General features: G+C 35.3%; 1 protein-coding gene across 2 annotated transcripts in view; it reads left to right on the forward strand.

Annotated features, from left to right (window-relative positions):
- Nucleotides 1–21,143, forward strand: part of PSME4 (proteasome activator subunit 4) — a 101,469-nt gene that overhangs the window by 77,509 nt on the left and 2,817 nt on the right. Inside the window, exons 29-45 of one of the 2 annotated variants that reach the window (XM_029232324.1) lie at nt 636–772; nt 2,112–2,165; nt 2,439–2,568; nt 3,219–3,300; nt 4,485–4,638; nt 5,189–5,258; nt 6,103–6,228; nt 6,763–6,915; nt 8,788–8,892; nt 9,439–9,530; nt 10,413–10,544; nt 10,918–11,126; nt 12,908–12,993; nt 14,869–14,997; nt 16,014–16,169; nt 19,041–19,209; nt 20,946–21,079. In XM_029232324.1, coding sequence (XP_029088157.1) covers nt 636–772; nt 2,112–2,165; nt 2,439–2,568; nt 3,219–3,300; nt 4,485–4,638; nt 5,189–5,258; nt 6,103–6,228; nt 6,763–6,915; nt 8,788–8,892; nt 9,439–9,530; nt 10,413–10,544; nt 10,918–11,126; nt 12,908–12,993; nt 14,869–14,997; nt 16,014–16,169; nt 19,041–19,209; nt 20,946–21,079 — 2,118 coding nt within the window. Of the gene's footprint in view, nt 1–635; nt 773–2,111; nt 2,166–2,438; nt 2,569–3,218; nt 3,301–4,484; nt 4,639–5,188; nt 5,259–6,102; nt 6,229–6,762; nt 6,916–8,787; nt 8,893–9,438; nt 9,531–10,412; nt 10,545–10,917; nt 11,127–12,907; nt 12,994–14,868; nt 14,998–16,013; nt 16,170–19,040; nt 19,210–19,293; nt 19,327–20,945; nt 21,080–21,143 lie in introns of those variants that run through there. The other variant, XM_029232325.1, reaches the window with a different exon arrangement.

The raw sequence follows: 21,143 nt of genomic DNA on the forward strand, positions 1-21,143 counted from the left end.
AACCACTGCGCCACCAGGGAAGCCCCATACTCAGTTTTAAAAACCACTGCGTCACCAGGGAAGCCCCATACTCAGTTTTAAAAACCACTGCTCTAAATGTATTCCTTTTCTGCAAAACATATTCTTGCTATTTGTAACTGTTGTTAGATTATGCTTTCTTTTTTAAAATTTTTAAAAAATTGACATGTAATTCACATACCAAAAAATTCACCTTTTGAACACAGCAGTTGTGTGCTGTTATATACTATTGTGAATATATATATATATATTCACAATAGTATATTCTCAGGGTTGTACAACCATCACTACTCTAATTCTAGAACACTGTAATTACTCAGAAAAAGAAACCCTGTACCCAATAATTTTTTTAAATTAGTTTTTATTGGAGTATAGTTGCTTTACCTGTACCCAATAATAATTGCTTCCCATTCATTCCCCCATACCCCTAGCCCCTGGAAACCACTAATCTAGCGTTTTTCTCTGTGAATTTGCCTATTATGGACATTTCATCTAAATGGAATTATACAGTTTGTGGCCTTTGGTATCTGGCTTCTGTCACTCAGTATATTGTTGTGAAGATTCATCCGTGGTATTTCAGTACTTCATTTTCCTCCCTGGCTTTTCTTTTTAATAAGATTCCAAAGTCATGTGTCGGAATAGCAGAATTACTTCAACAATCAAAAAACCCGTCTATCAAACAGATAATGCTTAGCTCAGAAGAAATTAAAGAAGGACTTAAACGCCAACAAGAAAGGAATGCTGATGCCCTAAGGTAATTATGAATGCCTACTTATCGTGACATATAACTTTATAGATAGTAGGTTTTAAATATCTCTAAAATATAGATGCACTGTAACTACCTAATGAAATTTACACACTGATTCTGAAGAGATACCAAAATGTTAAGAGGTAATTATTGTGAAGATCTCTGATTGTCACTTTCAGCTATGGAGGTAGAAAACACCATCTCACAATAAAGTTATCTTTTTTATTATTTATTTATTTAATTTGGTTGCACTGGGTCTTAGTTGTGGCAGGTGGGCTCCTTAGTTGCAGCTCAAGGGCCTCTTAGTTGCAGCACATGGGCTCCTTAGTTGTGGCAGGCAGACTCCTTAGTTGTGGCATGCGAACTCTTAGTCTCAGTATGCATGTGGGATCTAGTTCCCTGACCAGGGATCAAACCTGGGCCCCCTGCATTGGGAGCGCGGAGTCTTATCCACTGCACCACCAGGGAAGTCCCTAAAGTTATCTTAATATCATATGTTTTTTTCAACATGAATTGATTTTTCTTGTAGTACACATATCCCACTCATTAAATCTTAAATTCAAGTTCAACACGTTTATCTCTTCATATCTCTTATAATAACTTTTTGATCGGTAACATTTATACAAATTTGTTACTAGGATATTAGTAAACTGCCTTTAGATTTTTGGGACCAAAACACTTCAATGGTAACACTGAAGCAGGAGCCTTCCTAACTTTATTTTTTTCTTTGCCTTATGAATATGCTTATTAATTTTTTTCTAACAGTTCTATATAAATAATAAACTTTATAGCCTACCTCATGTATACCTGGGTTGTTATATAGGTAGACCACTCCTAACCAATTGATTACTACTCACAAGTTTACTTTTGAATGTCCACTCAGGAATGGTTGAGTTGCTCAGTGTACTTAGCACTTTTTGTTTTTTTCCTCTGCCTTTCATTTTCTTTTCCCAGGGTTACGCATCTGCTTTCACTCTGGCTTTCTTCTCATCAGACCCTTTATAGTCTGGTGATGAGAAGAGGAGGGTGAATTTGAATTTATATTACACTATTTGATGTTCATCTTAGTTTTGTTTTGTTTTGTTTTGTTTTGTTTTTGTGGTGCGCGGGCCTCTCACTGTTGGGGCTTCTCCCGTTGCAGAGCACAGGCTCCGGACGCGCAGGCTCAGCGGCCATGGCTCATGGGCCTAGCCGCTCCGCGGCATGTGGGATCTTCCCGGACCGGGGCACGAACCCGTGTCCCCTGCATCGACAGGCGGACTCTCAACCACTGTGCCACCAGGGGAGCCCCATCTTAGTATTGTATTAAAACAATACCTTACCTGAATTTTTTTTTTTTTTTAAGGAACTATGAAAATTTGATAAACACTTTGCTAGATGGTGTGGAGCAGAGAAATTTGTAAGTGCAAAAATATATTTTTTTAATTCTCAAACTTTTATCTTCAGTATTATAGGAGGTTTCCACCCTGAAGGCCATGAATGACTGTCAGAAAATTGTAGTCTGATTCATGGGTTTAGAAAGTATGGGGCTGATGATGGGAGCAGTATTTTTCAATATACCTATTTTGATTCTTGGGAAACTTAAAATTATAATGTTTCAAATACAGGGTTGTTTTTTTAAAGTGATTTTATGAATGATGTGTTTTGTGATTCCCCCCCCTCCCCTTTTCAGGCCCTGGAAATTTGAACATATAGGCATTGGGCTTTTGTCTCTACTTTTGAGAGATGACCGAGTGTTACCGCTTCGTGCCATACGTTTTTTTGTTGAGAATCTCAACCACGATGCAATTGTAGTTCGAAAGGTAGATACTTTATTTTAGCTATAATCTTGGGTTTGAAAATTTTTGCCTCACCTGATATCTTGAAGTGTATTGATTTGAAATCTACCTCTATTGGTTCCGAGATGATAGTAATTCATCCAACAAATATATGAGGAGGTGTTCAGGTACTGTGCATTTCAACACTGGAGATGTAGCGGGGAACATGTTTATAGGTTAATTGGAAAGATTGACTTTAAAAAATTAATTACAGTTATAACATGTTACAGGAAGGGAAAGGTATCTGAGTGATACAACTAGTTGGTTTTAACTTGAAAACTGTTAGAGGTAGGGTACAAGATGGGGCTGACCTGACCTGGCACATTGAGGAAAGACCCTTAGGAAGAAATGTTTAGGCTGAGATAGGAAGAATGAGCAGGAATTGATTTAACAAAGAAATGATAAAAGTGTTTTAGGTAGAGACTAGCATGGATGAAGGTTTAAGAGTAAGAACTGCAACTGACTCAGTCCAAGTCAGAGTTAGCCCTCATGTGGCTGTGCTGCCAGATGTCAGTGGGTGAGGTATTTCTCTGCTTTGGAAAGAAACAGAACCCAGCTTCTGCTTTTGATCAAGGGAGCAACCATTTGAGACGTTTAAAATTTTGATATATGTACCTTACCTGCTTCTTTTTTAGATGGCAATCTCAGCTGTTGCTGGTATTCTTAAGCAGCTAAAAAGAACCCACAAAAAGCTGATCATCAATCCGTATGAAATCAGTAAGTGCTATCAAACGTAATGAGTGGTGCTTCTCAGTCAAACTTGGAAAGTTTCTTTGAAATGTATAAATTACAGTTCTTGACGTCAAGTATTTTTCTATACAAAGTATAGAAGTATAGGAAGATTTTAATACGAAGTGTGAAATAATATAAAGGGAAAACAGTTGACTTAGTAAAAACTAGTGATAGCAAGTATTTATAAAAATAGATGGCTGTTTATGTCTTTAGAATACATAAAATGTGTAGCTTTATGTCTTTATAATACATAAAATGTGTAGTTTTTACACACTCTGGGTACACATGTCATCTACTTACTTATCTCATCAGCTAAGCAATTATACTAGTTATTTATCAAACTGTATTTCAAAGGCTTAAAATACCATTACCATTTAATTCATCAATATATTAAGTGTTTCTTCCTCAGTAGTAGGATTAGGGGCAAGATTAATTTGATTTTGGAGGGAGAAAAACATCATTTTTATTACTTTGGCTGTCATTTTTTTTAATCTCTGATAACTCCTGAGATATTCAAACAGCTGTCTTCAGTTTACCCCCAGCCCCATTTTGGGAGGGAGTGTAGCTGTGCACGAACTACCACCTTTATTTTGGAACACTATAAAATGGTGTTAACTAAATGTGGGAAAGACTTTCATTATACTCTCTACTACTAATCTTGTTTTACCCTCACTTGAAACACATGTTTGTAGGTCTCATATTAAATGAATATTTAATGGTCCCAAAAAACAAGTGTGTGTAGGTGCATGTGTACGTGTGTGTGTGTGTGTGTGTGTGTGTAAAGAGAGAGAATGTCAAAGTGTACACATGGTGAAATGTTAAAATTGGGGGCATCTGGTTGAAGAGAGTATATGGGAATTTGTTGAGCTCTGTAATTAATTAATTCAAACCTAAAAAGTTTGAACAAAATTAATCCTTTTAATTTTGGTAAAAGGGATGAAGTATGGATCAAACTTGACTTTCTCCCCTCAAATAACTATCCCAACACCATTTAGTGGATAATCCCATCTTTCCTTCTCTGATGTGAAATGCCTCATATGTATGTGCTTTTGCCTTGAGCGAATTTTAACAGAGCCTTGTTATGAAGATAAACTCACACTAGCACTATTTGAGAATAATTATTGCACAGTTATTTTGAAATTCATGAAATGTAATTGTCTTTTCCTTAGGTGGATATCCTAAACCCCCCCAAATTGTTGCTGGTGATAGACCCGATAATCATTGGTTGCATTATGATAGCAAAAGTATACCAAGAACTAAAAAAGAATGGGAGTCAAGTTGCTTTGTGGAAAAAACTCACTGGGGATACTACACCTGGCCACAGTAAGTTGCAACTTGCCATGCACATTATTATTAAACAACTTATCTTTGATATAATTTGTTTTATCATCTGGATTTCTAGGGAGGTTCTGAGGCAGTTGAAGCAGTTAGAGGTACTTTGTCACCAGAGATACACAATCTCTAGCTTTTTCCATCTTCCCTCTTCCTCTTTTTCTTTGTTCTTGCCAGTGCTATGCCTCATCCTGCCTCTTTCCTTGTCTTTCCACTGAAACCCTTAGACTTCCTTAGTCCACCATTATACATCTAAGGAGTTTGTTAATAGTTGCTCTAAGTTATATTCCTACCTATTAATACTACACATGTCTAAACCAGCCCCAAGAAATACTTATTTGTCTCTTATTGACACCAATAATGTATGTCATTAGGATGCAATGACCTAAGATTTTTAAGGTGGAAGACTGAATGATATGCTCGTAACCCACAACTTAGCATCTCATTAGAGTTCATTAGAAGTGCCTTCTAATGCTTTCTATCCAAGAAGCTCTAATGTTGTTTCCTATGTGTATTACAAATATAAACTCTTACTGTGTAGGAATATGGTTGTTTATGCTGGTGTGGAAGAGCAGCCTAAGCTGGGCAGAAGCAGGGAGGATTTGACAGAGGTAAGTATTTAATTTCACCACGTGTAAACACTTACCTGGTTCAGATGCATCTTACTTTTGGCCCCTGATTTATATTTCAAACTAAGTTCATGGGTTTTTTTCCCCCAATTTGTGTATTGCAGCATAATAAGTATTGGTAAATGTGCGCTCCCTTATTCCCCCCCAACCGTCCCCCCTTCTGTTAGGACCAGTTAGCACAAGCCTTCTATATCTAAGGTCACTCCCAAGTTACTACCTACTTAGCACTCGGGTACTGGCTTTAATTTTTTTATTGCGTATAAATGATGGATACTCAGTAAATAGATGTTTGTAAATTTAAGTTGGAACTTCTTAGTCTTTGTAGAACTTCTTTATCATTTTGAAAGTTGATGAAGGGCTTTTAGGTTTATGTCTTCCTTAATTAAGTTAATGTTGTAGCTTTTATTTTCTAATTCTGAGCAAAGTTTACCTTTTAACTGCTGATATTTTATAAATATGGAAATACTTTGCTGGGGTTTGGTTTGCAGTTTGGAGGATTTTCCTAATTTGCACAGAAATTGGCACAATAGCATTAAGTCTTCGTTTCTCAAGCAGAACATTTTTGGTTGTATTTCTCAGTTTGAGAAGTGGAATCCAAACTTGAAGAGCTGAAGGAAAACTTTTAGCTATTCTTAGGATTTAGCATTTTTAGGAGGCAATATTATTTTGGTTCCAGAAAGGCTCTATGAGAACTAAAAATTCTTTAGAACAAAAATAAAAACTTACTGTTGAGTTTCAAATCTTTATGGTTGAATTTTAATGTTTTCAGAATCATGTTTTTAAATAGATTTTAATCCCTGAATGTTCTTTTTTTTTAATTTTACAGGCAGAACAGATTATATTTGATCATTTTTCTGATCCTAAATTTGTGGAACAGTTAATTACTTTTCTATCTTTAGAAGACAGAAAAGGAAAAGATAAATTTAATCCTCGACGTTTTTGCCTCTTTAAGGTAACTATGTTATTTACATACCCTTTTCATAAAGCTTAGTGACTGTCAATTTGTAGGTTCATAAGTTTTAAAGTATTTGTTCAAAGTTTGAGTTTAGTCATCTGTTATCTTTATCTAAAATGACTCTGGAAGTAATGCCTATCATATTCATCTTGGCTTAAGGTCTAGGACTCAAAAAATACAAGCTTTTTAGTATTTATCTCTAATATTTGTAATTAGCAGTAGAAGCAAAAAACCAAAACCCACAAGACTAGGTGCATTTCATGTTTATTTGATTTTTTTTGAGGTGTGTGTGATATTTTTAAGGTTAGAAATTAATTTTTCTTTCACTGATCATATTTTAATGTAATGTGGCAAATGACAGTGTTTTTACCATTTCAACTTACAGATATTGTTAAAACAGTTAAGTTCTATAGGGGAGAATATGGAGTTTTTTAAGCACAGTAGTAATAACAGCAAACAAATATAAGCATGTGATACTGGAGATGCTATTCGTTTGAGTACTAAAGAACTTTCTTATTTTTATTTGCGTAGGGTATATTCAGAAATTTTGATGATGCCTTCCTGCCAGTTCTGAAGCCCCATTTAGAACGTTTGGTTTCAGATTCACATGAGAGCACGCAGCGATGTGTTGCAGAAATTATAGCTGGTTTAATCAGAGGCTCTAAACATTGGACATTTGAAAAGGTGATGTAATTTGTACAGTGCATTCCCTCTTAAAGCTGTATTATCCATTTATGCAACAATTCCCAACACGTTAGGTATTAACACCTAGCTCAGTCCCTCAGCCTCCGCCACCACTGTCCCTCTGCCAGCATTCCGGTGCCACCTCGGGCTGGCGGTCCTCAGGAGGAGCAAGGCGACAGGTGGCCGGGCGGGCGGCTGATGGGGGCAGCGGCGGGGCGGACAGTGGTCCTACCTGCTTGTCTCGTCTCCATGGGGTTAGCCCGTGGTGCTGTGAGCTCTAAGGTGGACAGCAGGTTGTGTGTTTATCAGAACATATTCACGGCTGCGTCGAGGGCACACACATCTTTTAAAAAAAGAAAAAGATGTTACCTAAAATATGAAATGTTTAACTTTATATTGCTTTTGAGTATAGGTCACAAAGTCGTGGTCTGTAGGTGGCATTGAATGTCTTTTAAAATCTGAATTATTTTCCATCCTGTAAAAAGGATTTTAGTTTCTCTTGAGAAGTGGGAAGATTGTGGAATACTGGCCCCGCATTGCTGCACTGTATCAGTTGGCTGGGGCTGTGCGTGGGTTTCTCCCTTCCTGAGGCACTCTCTAGCCTCTCATTAAATCTTTTCTCTTAGCCTCTGTGCTAATTTACATTACTCATTTGGTCTCGTAGATGGTTTGAGTTTGACAGCCTTGTTTTGAGTATCCGTCTTTTTAATTGTAAGATTAAGTTTTACATATCCACCCTAAGGTTAGTTTCTTAGCAAGATGCACTAGACTGAAAATAACCTGGTAAAATGTCCAGAATGCCTGAGTAAAAGGTAGGCTGCCATTTTTCAAAGAAAAGATGCAAATATTGTTTCTGGTAAACTTAATTACACATACTTTTTAGGAGGATTATCAACACTTTTTAATATATTAATTTAGTTATACATATTCGAATCATGTAAAGTATTCGTTAGTTTGTAATATTGCCATTTTCCTGCTCACATATGAAACAATTTTATTTAAACGTGTCCATACATATCCTTGTCATCCTGTCTCTGTCATTTTTGAGTTACCTCATTTCTAGAACACGTCTCCTTTCCGTATAAGTTATTTAAGATATAGCTTGTTTTTTTCTTTGTATTCAGTGCCTAGTGCTACCACTGGAAATTTTATCCCAAGCCCTCTCTCCCCATTTGTCCTACATAGGTCCTTTTGACTAAAGTATAGTCCATGGACTTGCAGCTTGGGCATCACTTGGGAGCTTATTAGAAAAGTAGGATCCCAGGTCCCACCCTGATCTAATGAATCAGAATCTGCGTTTTATCAGGATCTCAAGGTGATTTGTGTTCTCACTAAACTGTGAGAAGCAGTTTAGTGTTTAGACACATGTATATATATTCACAGTCTCTGTATAACTGAACACTTTTAAAATGCTATTTATAGTCATCCAAACTTGGAATTTAAAGGTTATACTTCAGGCTAACACTAAATTGTATTGAAAAGTCATTGCTTCCTATATTGGGATTCAATCAAGTGACCTCCATAAGCATGCAAAATACAGAGATGATTGAGGTTTTGTTTCAGCCCAGTGTACTATGTCAGTCCAACATTTAAAGAGAGAACTTTTTAACAGTATGAGAGATTTTGTAAGGCATACAAAGTGTCTCCTCTTTTCTGATTTTTGTTTTATTTTTTTGGAAAAAGATGGCCTTGTTACCTGGATATGTATCATGATAACATGGTGAAGTTACTTTCTTGGATTATTTGGGTCTTCTAAGAAATAAAGGAAGTATCAGGTTGTGTATTTGTATGTGTGTGTTTGCAGAAAAGGATAGTTGAAGAAAAATGTTCTGAGTATCATTAACTTTTTCCTGTGTATTTTGTTTTGAGTAGGTGGAGAAGCTTTCGGAGCTTTTGTGTCCTCTGCTTCGAACAGCATTGTCCAACATTACAGTAGAAACTTATAATGACTGGGGAACTTGTATAGCAACGTCCTGTGTAAGTTCATTTTTGTGTCTCACTGATCTATTCAAATTGTTTCATACCATGTCTCAAAATGTGTAAAATCTCATTATACCTCCTGAATCCTGAAATTTTATCATCTTACATGACTGGAGATGGTTCTGCTTAGCTTTTTACATAAGCCTTGAGTGATAACTCTTAAGTGATTGTTATACCTTCTCTGCCATGGTAATTGCATTTTTAGATTAAATGACGAGTCAAATCCTATATCTAGAAGTGTAACTTACATACAGTAAAAGCCAGATGATACAAGGTTATAGGTACTATTTTTGACACCTTTTATGTCCAGGGCAGTTATACTTTGATTTAAGAGAGTCCATTTAGCTAACAATTTTCTCACTGTTAGTCTTTCTAACATGAGCTATAAGAATACATTTGGATTTGACTTGCCTATGAGTTTTAGTTTGATTTTCTTCCTCTATACTTATATTTATTTATATTTCTAAAATAATGATGTCTGATTTATTTGAAAAATTGTATGACCTCTGTTTTAATTGCTGCTGCTTTATCTTTTCAACACAGGAAAGCAGAGATCCCCGGAAACTTCACTGGCTTTTTGAGCTGCTGTTGGAATCACCACTGAGTGGTGAAGGAGGATCCTTTGTAGATGCATGGTAAATAAGAAGGAAGCTTATGAGGTTAACAAAAGATTTTACAACAAAAGATAACATCTTTGTTCTTTATGTATAAGTAGAAGTGAAATGTCTGTACTCCTAAAGGCTACATAATGTAACACTGTCTTCTGGGAGATGACCATAGTTCAATTCAATACAACATATGATTCTAAATACAGTTATTTCTCAATTGAGAACAAGTAGGAGAATTGGAGGCAGCCTGAGCAATTCAAACATAAAGTAGGTCCAGCCTACTCTGCTGTCACATCTTTTATATCAGGACTGCTTTTTTGTACCATGACAGTATTACTAACTTCTTTATCACATGTTCTAATTTTTCACTGTTTCCTATTAGGAAAGAAGATAGTAATCCTTTTAAGGAAAAATATACTTGGGCATAAGGAGCTGCAAAAATTACTGAACAAGAGAACAAAATCTAGATAATCCTGTAACAAGAAGAATAATTTTTTTATTATTATTATTAATTAGTGAGGAAACTTCTGATGCTTAGAAATTAACTCAATGAGTATTTTAAAGTCAGTGTTTCCTTTGATTTTATAGCAGTGGATATGAAATGAGATACAGAGAAAATGATGTAGAAAAATTAATAAAATCTTCCTAAAGATGCTATTCTAAATTGTTAGTTTGGAAATGAAACAATTTTAAGTGGAATACAAACATCATTAATCTATACTGTCAACATGTAAAAGCAGGACTTCCCTGGCGGTCCAGTGGTTAAGACTGCACTTCCACTGCAGGGGACACGGGTTTGATCCCTTGTCAGGGAACTAAGATCCCACATGCCACAGAAAAAAAAAAAAACCAAAAACATGTAAAGGCAGAGAGGGGCACTAACACAACTCTACTGTGCTTTACTTTTAGTCGACTCTATGTCTTACAAGGTGGCCTTGCCCAGCAGGAGTGGAGAGTACCTGAGCTATTGCATAGACTACTGAAGTACTTGGAACCCAAACTCACCCAGGTTTACAAAAATGTCAGGGAAAGAATAGGGAGGTAGGTATTATTTTCTCTGTGGTGTGGTATACCTCTTGAGTTCTTTTTATCAAATTTTAATGTCTAGTACTACATACTGGTTATGTTACTGTTGAGTTTCATGATATCCTCTTCTTCAGATTTTGTTTTATATTGTATTGTGGGACATTAGACAAGAGTCTCTGAATGTAAAATAGAATGGTAGTGTGCTCACAAGCCAGTGGGGAGTAGTCGCCACACTGTAGTTTTTAATACCTCAGAATTGTGTGCACAGGCACAAGACCCTCTCTAGGGATTGTCTTGGGAAAATTTACTTTGGTTGGGTCATACTTTTGAACCTTAGTTTTATTGATAATGTGGGATCTCTTCTTATTATATGTATTTTATTTTACAGTGTGCTGACCTATATATTCATGATAGATGTTTCTTTGCCAAACACTGCACCAACAGCATCCCCTCGTGTCCCTGAGTTTACTGCTCGAATTCTAGATAAATTGAAACCCCTCATGGATGTAGATGAAGAAATTCAGAACCATGTTATGGAAGAAAATGGAATTGGTGAAGAAGATGAACGAACCCAGGGCATTAAACTCTTAAAAACTAGTGAGTGGCTAAACTTAGTAGAAACTCCCTCTAAAAACAGATATTTTAGATTATCCTATTGACTTCTCCCCCCTCCCCTTTTTATTATGGTAAAATGTACATAATATAAAATTTATAGCTGAGTGGCATCAAATATATTTACATTGTTATACAGCCATCACTTTCATCCATCTTTATACTCTTTTCATCTTGCAAAATGGAAATTCTGTACCTTAAACAATAACTCCTCATTCTCCCCTCCCTCAGCCCCTGGCAACCACCATTCTACTTTGTCTCTGTAATTTGCCTATTCTAGGTATCTCATATAAGGAGAATCATACAATATTTGTCCTTTTATGTCTGGCTTTTTTCACTTTGTGTAATGCTTTCAGTGTTTATCCATTCATCTGTTCATGGACATTCAGGTTGTTTATACCTTTTGAGTATTGTGAATAATGTTTCTATGAGTATTAATGTAGAAGTATGTTTGAGTCTCTGCTTTCAATTCTTTTGGGTATTGAAAGCAGAATTGCTAGACCATGTGGTAATTCTATGTTTAATTTTTTGAGGAGCCACCAAGCTATTTTCCACAGTGGCCGCACCATTTTACATTCCAACCAGCAGTGCAGAGGGGTTCCAACTTTTCCACATTTTTGCCAACACCTTTTATGACTATAGCTTTCCTTATAGGTGTGAAGAAGGTATCTTGTGGTTTTAATTTGCATTTCCCTTATGACTAGTGGTTGAAAATCTTTTCATTGGCTTATTTTCCATTTTTGTTTCTTCTCTGGAGAAATGTCAAGTTCTTTGCCCATTTTTGAATTAGGTTGTTTTGTTGTCGTTGAGTTGTAGTTCTTTCTATATTCTGGATATCAGTCCCTTATCTGAAAATGATTTGCAAATATTTTCTCCCATTTTGACTCTCTTGATAGTGTCCTTTGATGCACAAAAGTTTTAATTTTAATGAAGTCTGATTTACCTCTTCTTTCTTTTGTTGCCTTTGCTTTTGGTGTCATGTCTAAGAAATTGTTGCCAAATCCAGTGTCATGAAGTTTGTCCCTTAAGTTTTCTTCTAAGAGTTTTATAGATTTAGCACTTACATTTCAGTCTTCAGTCTACTTTGAGGTAATTTTTGTCTATGATATAAGATAAGGATCCAGCTTCTTTCTTTTGCTTGTGATACCCAGTTTCCCAGCATCGTTGGTTAAAAAGACTGTCGTTTTTTTCATTGAATAGTCTTGGCACTCTTGTTGAAAATTGACAGGCCATATGTGTGAGCATTTATTTCTGTGCTCTCTGGCCTATTCAGTTGGTCTCTATGTCTGTTCTTATGTCAGTACCACACTGTTTTGATTACTATAGCTTTGTATTAAGTTTTGAAATCTGGAATTGTGAGTCCTCCAACTTTTCTTTTTCAAAATTGTCTTGATTATTGGGGGTTCCCTGTTGTTTGTATATCTAAAACTTTTTCAAGGATTCTAAGTATAAACAACTAACTTAGTCATCAGTTTTGCTTTGTTAGGATTTTTGAAGGCTAGTTTTAATTTTTACTTTGTGTGAGTGTTTGTAGACCATTAATAATTTGCTGATTCATTCTTTGAGGGTGGCTTCAGTCCCCTAGATTAGTTGATACCATTTGTTATGGATCCTGTCACACTGCTGATCTAATTTGTGAAGTAACACAGACCTCTTTCTTTACATTGAAGAGCTATCAGAGTGGCTGATACTAGCATAGAATCACTCTACTTTGTAGTCTCTAACTGGATAGCAAAGACTTACTCTTTGTGTTTGTTTCCATAAAGTATTGAAATGGCTGATGGCAAGTGCGGGAAGATCCTTCTCTACAGCAGTCACTGAACAACTTCAGCTTCTACCTTTGTTTTTTAAGGTAAGTTTATGTCTGAAATTAAAAATGCATCCCCTTTTGACCTTCAAAAGGAATTTATAATTATCATCAGATGGTTGATAGGTTTTCAGACTGTGTATGATTTGTTTTCATCTCTGAAAGGTAGAATAGTCACAGGAAAATCATTAGGTGTTAGTGGTTAAATATTTGTTGAAATAATCTTTCTAATACTAGGTAAGAGTAGGTTCTTGACAGTTACATGAAAAGTCTAAAGACAGAACATTGTTTCAGTGAGAGCCAGTTTTCAAGTAATAGTTTAGGAAAATATTGATAGCTTTAAAAATAAAAAGCCACAATGACATTTTTGAATATAGCTATTTCTGACTTTTTAATTCAATGTATAATAAATTTGAAAATCAAAATGTTCAGTATATTGTATTTATTTTACCTTGCTAAATGGTACTATATATAGTTGGTTCTAACAAATATTTGCAGGAAATAAATTGTGTCTGGTAATCATATTGAAGTATTATTTGATGCAAGATATAACCTGAGGTGTTTTTAATTATTCATCTGTCCAGTCAGTGGATAAAGCTAGTAAACTAAGATTATATAGTAGTTTCCAAAATTATAGTTGGTAGTGATGGCTGTGGTTGGTTGTGGTTAGGAAAACAGTCTGGTCTTATTGCAAATTGGGAAGGCTTGGCACAAACATCACCACTACTTGACAATTATTGGTCAATACAGTTATTATTTAAGATGGAGGGCCCTTGTTACTGTTTATTTGCAAATGGCATGCTAAACTTTTCATCTGCCATGGTGTATTTTGTCTTTAGGAAATTTCAAAAAGATAACACTTATGGAAATTTTCAAAGGATTCACTACTAAAATACTTTTTAAAGTGCTCTGTAGGGCCTGATACCCATGGATACCTTTGGGATCTTTTGGGATATAAAAGTGGACAGTAGCCATTAGTGTATAGATAGGTCTTTGTTACTTGTAGGTCCTTGGTGTAGATATGGTTTGTCTTTAGGGCAGTGGTGCTTAAACTTTTTTCCACTACCACATACACAGTGGTATGGAACATGGTCTCATATGTTCGTAAATGGGTAATGTGCAATGAATGTTGGGATAGCTGGAGTTCCACCCTTTTTCTTCACTCAGAAAAAAGTCAGAAAGCAAATAGTATATGAGCATGAGGTTGATAGGATGATTTATTTGAATCCACTTGAAATTTGCAGAAAAATGTGTATCATTAGATTGCTGTACTGCATAATTTGCTAGTGACGGGCCTAACAGTTAACCTGAATATACAAATATTGAGGTTGAGAATCTCCTTTAGGCCTTCATGGTAAGTGGGATCTGGTATATGCAGGCATCAAATAGTAGGGGAAATGTGAGCACTACTGAATATATTTTAACTGTAATGAATTTTTATGTATGATGTCATTACAGGTTTTTAAAATAAGAGACTTTATCTTTCAGAGATAAAAATAACTTTTTTTTGTGGGGGGGGCATGCTGTGTGGCTTGTGGGATCTTAGTTCCCTGACCAGGGGCTGAACCTGTGCCCCCTACACTGGAAGCACAGAGCCCTAACAACTGGACTGCCAGGGAATTCCCGAAAATAAAATATTTATGGATGAAATATGTCTGGGATTTGCTTCAAATAATTTAATTGGGGGATGGGGAACTACAGGGGAGCAAAAAATGAAAGGATTAGCCATGAATTTGTCATTGTTGAAGAAGTGATTGATTCATGGGGATTCATTATACTATTCTCTAGTTTTATGTATGTTTGGATTTTTCTGTAGAAGTTGTTAAAATTAAAAATGTAATTTCTTTTATGTAAGGATGCCTTTGTACTTATTGGCTGTTTTTCACTTTATGTCTTTGGGTTTTTTTTGTTGTTCTCTAGATTGCCCCAGTGGAAAATGACAATAGCTATGATGAACTGAAAAGAGATGCAAAGTTATGTTTATCACTAATGTCTCAGGGGTTGCTTTACCCTCATCAAGTGCCTTTGGTACTTCGGGTGCTAAAACAAGTAAGAGTGTATATCAAACACTTATATCTTTGGTTTACAATTCTAAGAATTTCACAAAGTCAGCTGAGGTACACACAACACCTGATACTTGCATTCATTTTGAATCTTCTTTTAGTTTGAGAGGAGACATATGTTGACCAAAGAAACAGATTTAGAATCTGTACCTGGTTCTGCCACCGACTTCTTTGACACTGGGCAGGTCACTCAACCCTAAATTTTCTATATACATAAAGAGCTAATTATTGAAGCACCTTGGATACAAAGTGGGCATTCTCTTTTACCATTTCCCCTTTATTTTATTCACTTGTATTTTCTGATCTGTGGTAGAAAGACCTAAGTGAGTATATATTTTCTGACTGCATTTTTATTTATTTATTTAATTTATTTTTGGCCGTGCCACAAAGCATGTGGGATCGTGGGATCTTAGTCCCCCGACCAGGGATTGAATCTGCGCCCCCTGCAGTGGAAGCATGGAGTCTTAACCACTGGACCACCAGGGAAGTCCTGTGGCTGTATTTTTAGTGTACTATGTGCTCAGCTTTATGTAGGTTACACATGTGTTATATAATATAAAAAATGGACATGTTCCCATGGTTTCCCCTGAAAGATATTTTTTGACAGCCTCAAATGGTATTTTTTTGCAGTAGAATTTAGTAGTTCTCAATTTTATTTGCTTTCATTACCCTACCAGCTACTATCAAAAGTAAAATAAAATAATGTGCAAGCGTTGGAGGATTTAAGAGTAATTAATTATAAATAATTCTTCTAAAATTGACTTTTATCTGGGTTCCTTTCCCTTTACTCTCAACCATTCATTCATACATTCAGAATAACTAACTTTTACCTGAAATAGCTTGTACAACCTTTTGTTTAGAAGGAAGTATAAGATGAGCTTGCTTTAGCTATACCTGTAAAAGTAGAGTTATATTGGAAGTCTATATTATTTGTCATTTCACTGTCATCTCATGTTCTTGTCAGCACTGTTTTCATTATTTCTACGAATTTCTCATCCACAGACAGCAAGAAGCAGTTCTTGGCATGCTAGATATACAGTACTGACCTACCTCCAGACCATGGTATTTTATAACCTCTTTATTTTCCTAAACAATGAAGATGCAGTTAAAGACATCAGGTGGCTGGTTATAAGTCTTTTGGAGGATGAACAGCTAGAGGTAAAATTTAGGTTATAGCAAACCGAAATTTAATAAATTTAAAGAAAGCATTATGGCACCTCTTTTAAGAAGTATTTACACACTGATATGTAAAGTAAAAGTAACTTTAATTTTAACATAGCCCTATGTGATTAGTTTTGATACCCCAATCAAACATTGGACACGTTCTTGTTCTGGCTTCTCTTTGCAATTGGGCAGATAACATTTATGAACCAGAATTTTCTTAATCTATGAAATTGCAGGTGATAATACTCTACTTACCTTACTGATTTTTAAAGGGCTAATAGGAATGTGTATGAGAGCAGTTTCAAGAGAATGAAAATCTACACATAGGTGCTATTATTCAGTAGATTTAAGATAAGATTGTTGTCCTTTTTTATTTTCCTTGGTAGAGAAATTAAAGTCAGCTTTTTTGCTGAAGTAGCATTAAATAAGATATAACTGTCTAAATTGGCCTTAGGTAAAGAAAATGTAATTGAAAATTTTGTGAAATGTTTGCTTATTTTATTTTATGGACTTTATGGGTTTTCCGTATAGTGGAGCACTCCCAGTAATTATCTGTATTTTATTTGAGAGCACTGAAAATAGATTTGTATCCCTAGGAAACTGGGAATGGAAATTTCTCCACCTCCCTTATGAATCTATGCATTCTGCATTCCAGCTTTCTTGTGTTCTGGGAGCAGATATGTCCAGTTCCTAGGGTACTCACCCAGTGGTTATAACTCTGACAGCCTTTGATTAAAATATTTGCAGCTATCTGTAAATTTTTTTTAGACTATTCTTATTTTTTCTTCATTAAACTTAAAGGAATGGAAATGGAAAGGTGGAAATCTCAAAAGTCAGTGTTTCCTACCTTTAAATATTATAGCTAAACGGACTGTTTTCTGGACCTTGTTTTAGAACATTTTTATAGATTATTCTTGTATTTTATTCCATGTAGTAGGCTTAAACTTAGCTGTTACTATAAACATAAGCATGACATTTATTAAAACTATCAGTTTTAAAACATGTGGTACTGAATATCAGTAATAATTAGCCAGAAGTATTCATGATAATATTGGGGGAAAAAAACTTTGTGATAATCTAAATGAGAAATGTTTAAAGAAAACTTTATTAGATTTAAAGGAAAATTTTTAGAAATGTTGGGAAATTTTTTATAGATAAAAAGCTAAATACCTTTTTTGCTTACCTTGTAAAGTTAATTATTATAGACATGTACAGACTGACCCTTGGAACAAAATATCACAAAAGTAGATGCCACTACTGGGAAAGAGAACAATTCAGTTAGAGGTGTTTGGGTAATTTGATAGCAGTTTGGAGAAAAAAAAATAGATTAGAACATCTCACACTGAAGTGTATTCCAGATATAGTGTAGATACACCCCCACCCCCACCCCAACACATACTTTTTACTTAGAGAAAGTAGGAGAAATGAATTTGGATATTTATGTGAACTGTGAGCCTAGAATGACATTCTGAGTATTTAAGTCAATAGATTTCACAGATCCAGAGATGGACAAATCTGACCACAAGAATATTAGAAACTCATCAGTTTAATTGGTCAAGCATCAAACTAGAGAAAAACATAAGACCATTAAGACCTTGAGAAGTAGATGGTGGTGGTGGTATCATACATGTATGGGTGAAAACAATATAAGCAGTAAACAAAAGTCAAACCTCTCTTAATGACCAGAGAAATACAAACTTAAAACAATGAGACTCTTAGTTTCATGTCCTCCACCCACCAAAGACAAAAATGTGTAATAATAATAACCAGTGTTGGTAAGTTAAAACCTAGTATTCCCATTAGTTTTGTATCATAGTATATGTTAGCACTGGCTTTTTGAAAAGCAGCCAGTAGCCACAAAATTAATAGTACTAAATTGGAGATACATTGAAATTTAGTAATCCCAATTCTTAGAATTAGCCATGTCCTAAGAAAATACATTGCAATATGGAAAAATTATATAAATTAAGTGTTTTGTAGCATAGTAGTGAGAAGTTGAAAGCATTCTAGTCAATAGTTGAGTATAAAAATAAATCATGGTATGAAAGGAAATAATGCAACCAAGTATGAAGTAATAAAACATTTTATAATGTATTTCATATAATAATGTAATAAAAGTAGCAAAGAATATGTTAAGAACCCCCAAACTGTCACATTGAAAAATTTAAGAAAAAGTCTTTTGAATGAATAAGTAGCAAAGCATTTGAGTGGTTTTTTTCGAATTATTATTGCCTTTCCTTACGACTATTTAGCAGAAATTTTTGTGATATATTTGAGATAACTTTTTACAGCTTTTTTGTCTTCCCAAAACTTGAGTTCCCATTTCAATTTGAAATGGACTGTTAAACACTCTTCATTTATTACTTCTATAAACTGTATTTATAGTCTGACAACAGCCTGTGAAATTCATGAGTTAAAATGGATATAAATCTTTACTATGTATGCCAATTATAGAAATTATCCTGTATCTTTATTACCAGTGAAAACAACAACAGCAGTTGTTTTAAGAGATGTAGAGTCTAGGAAAATTTTATTTTAATGTTAGGCTCTGGCACTGCTTTTACAGTTACACCCCAGATAAGAACTATCAGTCAGTGAGAAAATAATTAATGTATGGAGAAATTTAATTTTGTATAGCATGGTTAACCATTAAACTTTCTGTGAACCTGGTCTAGTGACTCATCCGTCTTGAGGCCACAGACCCTTTGAGAATCTGATGAAATCTCTATTAAGAAACTGCAAAAGAGCATTTACACAATTTGTATACAAATATCAGGGAAAATCCCCACCCCAGTTCCCTTACCACTCTCTTCACCTCTCCAGGCTTAGGATCTTGGCTCTAATGGAAGTGATTGTCTTCTATAGGTTCGAGAAATGGCTGCTACCACCTTAAGTGGTCTGTTACAGTGTAACTTCCTTACCATGGACAGTCCTATGCAGATTCATTTTGAGCAACTTTGCAAAACAAAACTACCGAAGAAAAGGAAACGAGACCCTGGTTTTGTAGGAGATCCGAATACGATTCCTTCTGCAGGTAACAAGACTGATGGAAAACACCTTTTGGGAATTAACCAGGCTTAACTCAACAAATATTTATCGAATGCTTGTATGTGCCTAGGTCTATGCTAGGTACCGGGAATAGCTGACCCTGCTTTTGAGAAGCTTTGCATATGGAAGGCAAGACCTGGGGTGTAAAAGCTGAAATTGAGAGAGGTACAAAGGAATGTGTACACGGCTGCATACAACTATTGTAGTAAATCAAGCCAGTACCCACCCACCTGAAATCTCTTTATAAAAAAGAGAGGTATCCAGAATTATTTTGGAGGATCTAAAATATTTGTTTTTAGAATTTATAACGTATGTGTAAATGTACTAAGAGAAAAAAACTAAACAAAACAAGCCTTGCTTTCATTTGGAGAGAGGAAAATCATTACTTCCCTAGGCGTTTGATAGAGGATGAGAGCACTCATTATTCTACAGGAGCTTCCACTCTAATTGAGCATGAAGGTAAACAAGAGAATGAGATCTGATGACTGTGTCATGTTTAAAGAGAAATTTAAATGTGATTGCAGAGAAGCATCCGATCTTGCCACTGTTATCTACAAATAGTCACAAGAATGGAAAACATAGACTATTAGTAAGTGGGAAGCTGACTGAATTTGCAGAAAATGCTTGGAATATGAAACTCTTAAGTACTGATTATAGCAAGGTTTTAATTTTGTTTTTAATTTCATTGAAGTATAGTTGATTTAGAGTGTTGTGTTAATTTCTGTACGGCATAGTGACTGTTATACATGTATACATTCTTTTTCATGTTCTTTCCCATTCTGGTTTGTCACAGGGTACTGAGTATAGTTCCCTGTGCTCTATGGTAGGACCTTGCTGTTTATCCATCTTGTATTTAATAGTTTGCCTCTGCTGACCCCACACTCCCAGTCCTTCCTGCCTACCCCTCCGCCCCGCAACCACAAGTCTGTTCTCTGTGTCTACCAGGGTTTTGATTACGTCATATAGTTACCTAATAGCAATTTCCAATAAAATACCAGTATATATTCTAGTTTTTTTGCTTGAAAACTGTGTTTTTAATAATGAAGTACCAAAGTAGTTTTAGGTTTTTGTTATAACCAAATGGCATTGTTTATAACTACTACAAATTCCCTTTTTCTTAATTTCAACTCCCTATCCACGGCGTTTCATGTACACACATATAACAGACTTACAAACACATACATGCACACATCTTTATTAAAAAACAATGAGAATTTGAAAGCACTTTAATGTAACTTCTGTCACTAAAAAGGAAGAATAGAGGCCCTGTAGAATACAGACACATAGCAGTTCTGTTTTGCGGAATACAGACATTCCACATTCACGGTGTGTTTACTTAATGAATTGATGCATTCTGTAGGAGGTGGTCACATCCAGAAAAGTGGGATCTAATTTTGACTGGTGATGTTTTTAGGATCAGGGATTGCACTTTCACGTATGATATGAATTGCTCAGAAAAAGCCATTACTATGTTAGTTTTACCAAATACATGACACATTTCTGGACCTAAATATAATTATGCTGTCATTGAGGGATGGCTATAGGATGTTTTTAGTTTAGCCTTAAAATCATGTTTTTGATATGTGTGCATACAGTCATTTTTAAATGCAGAAATTCAAACATTGGAAACAACTAGCATGATCGAAAACTAATTTATTTCACTGTAGCAAGTGCAATAGAGTCCTGTAAATATTTGCACATATATCGCTGTTTTCTTTGCAGAGTTGGTCAAACGCCATGCCGGGGTGCTGGGACTTGGTGCATGTGTTCTTTCTAGTCCTTACGATGTTCCCACCTGGATGCCCCAGCTCCTTATGAATCTCAGTGCACACCTGAATGATCCTCAGCCTATTGAGGTAAAATTCTCCCTTGTTAGTTTCTTTGCACATATATTATCAGTGATATTTTGTAAGAAACCAT

Source organism: Monodon monoceros, unplaced genomic scaffold (genome assembly GCF_005190385.1).
Source record: "Monodon monoceros isolate NGI ecotype Baffin Bay Population unplaced genomic scaffold, NGI_Narwhal_1 Super_Scaffold_19, whole genome shotgun sequence".
NCBI lineage: Eukaryota > Metazoa > Chordata > Mammalia > Artiodactyla > Monodontidae > Monodon > Monodon monoceros.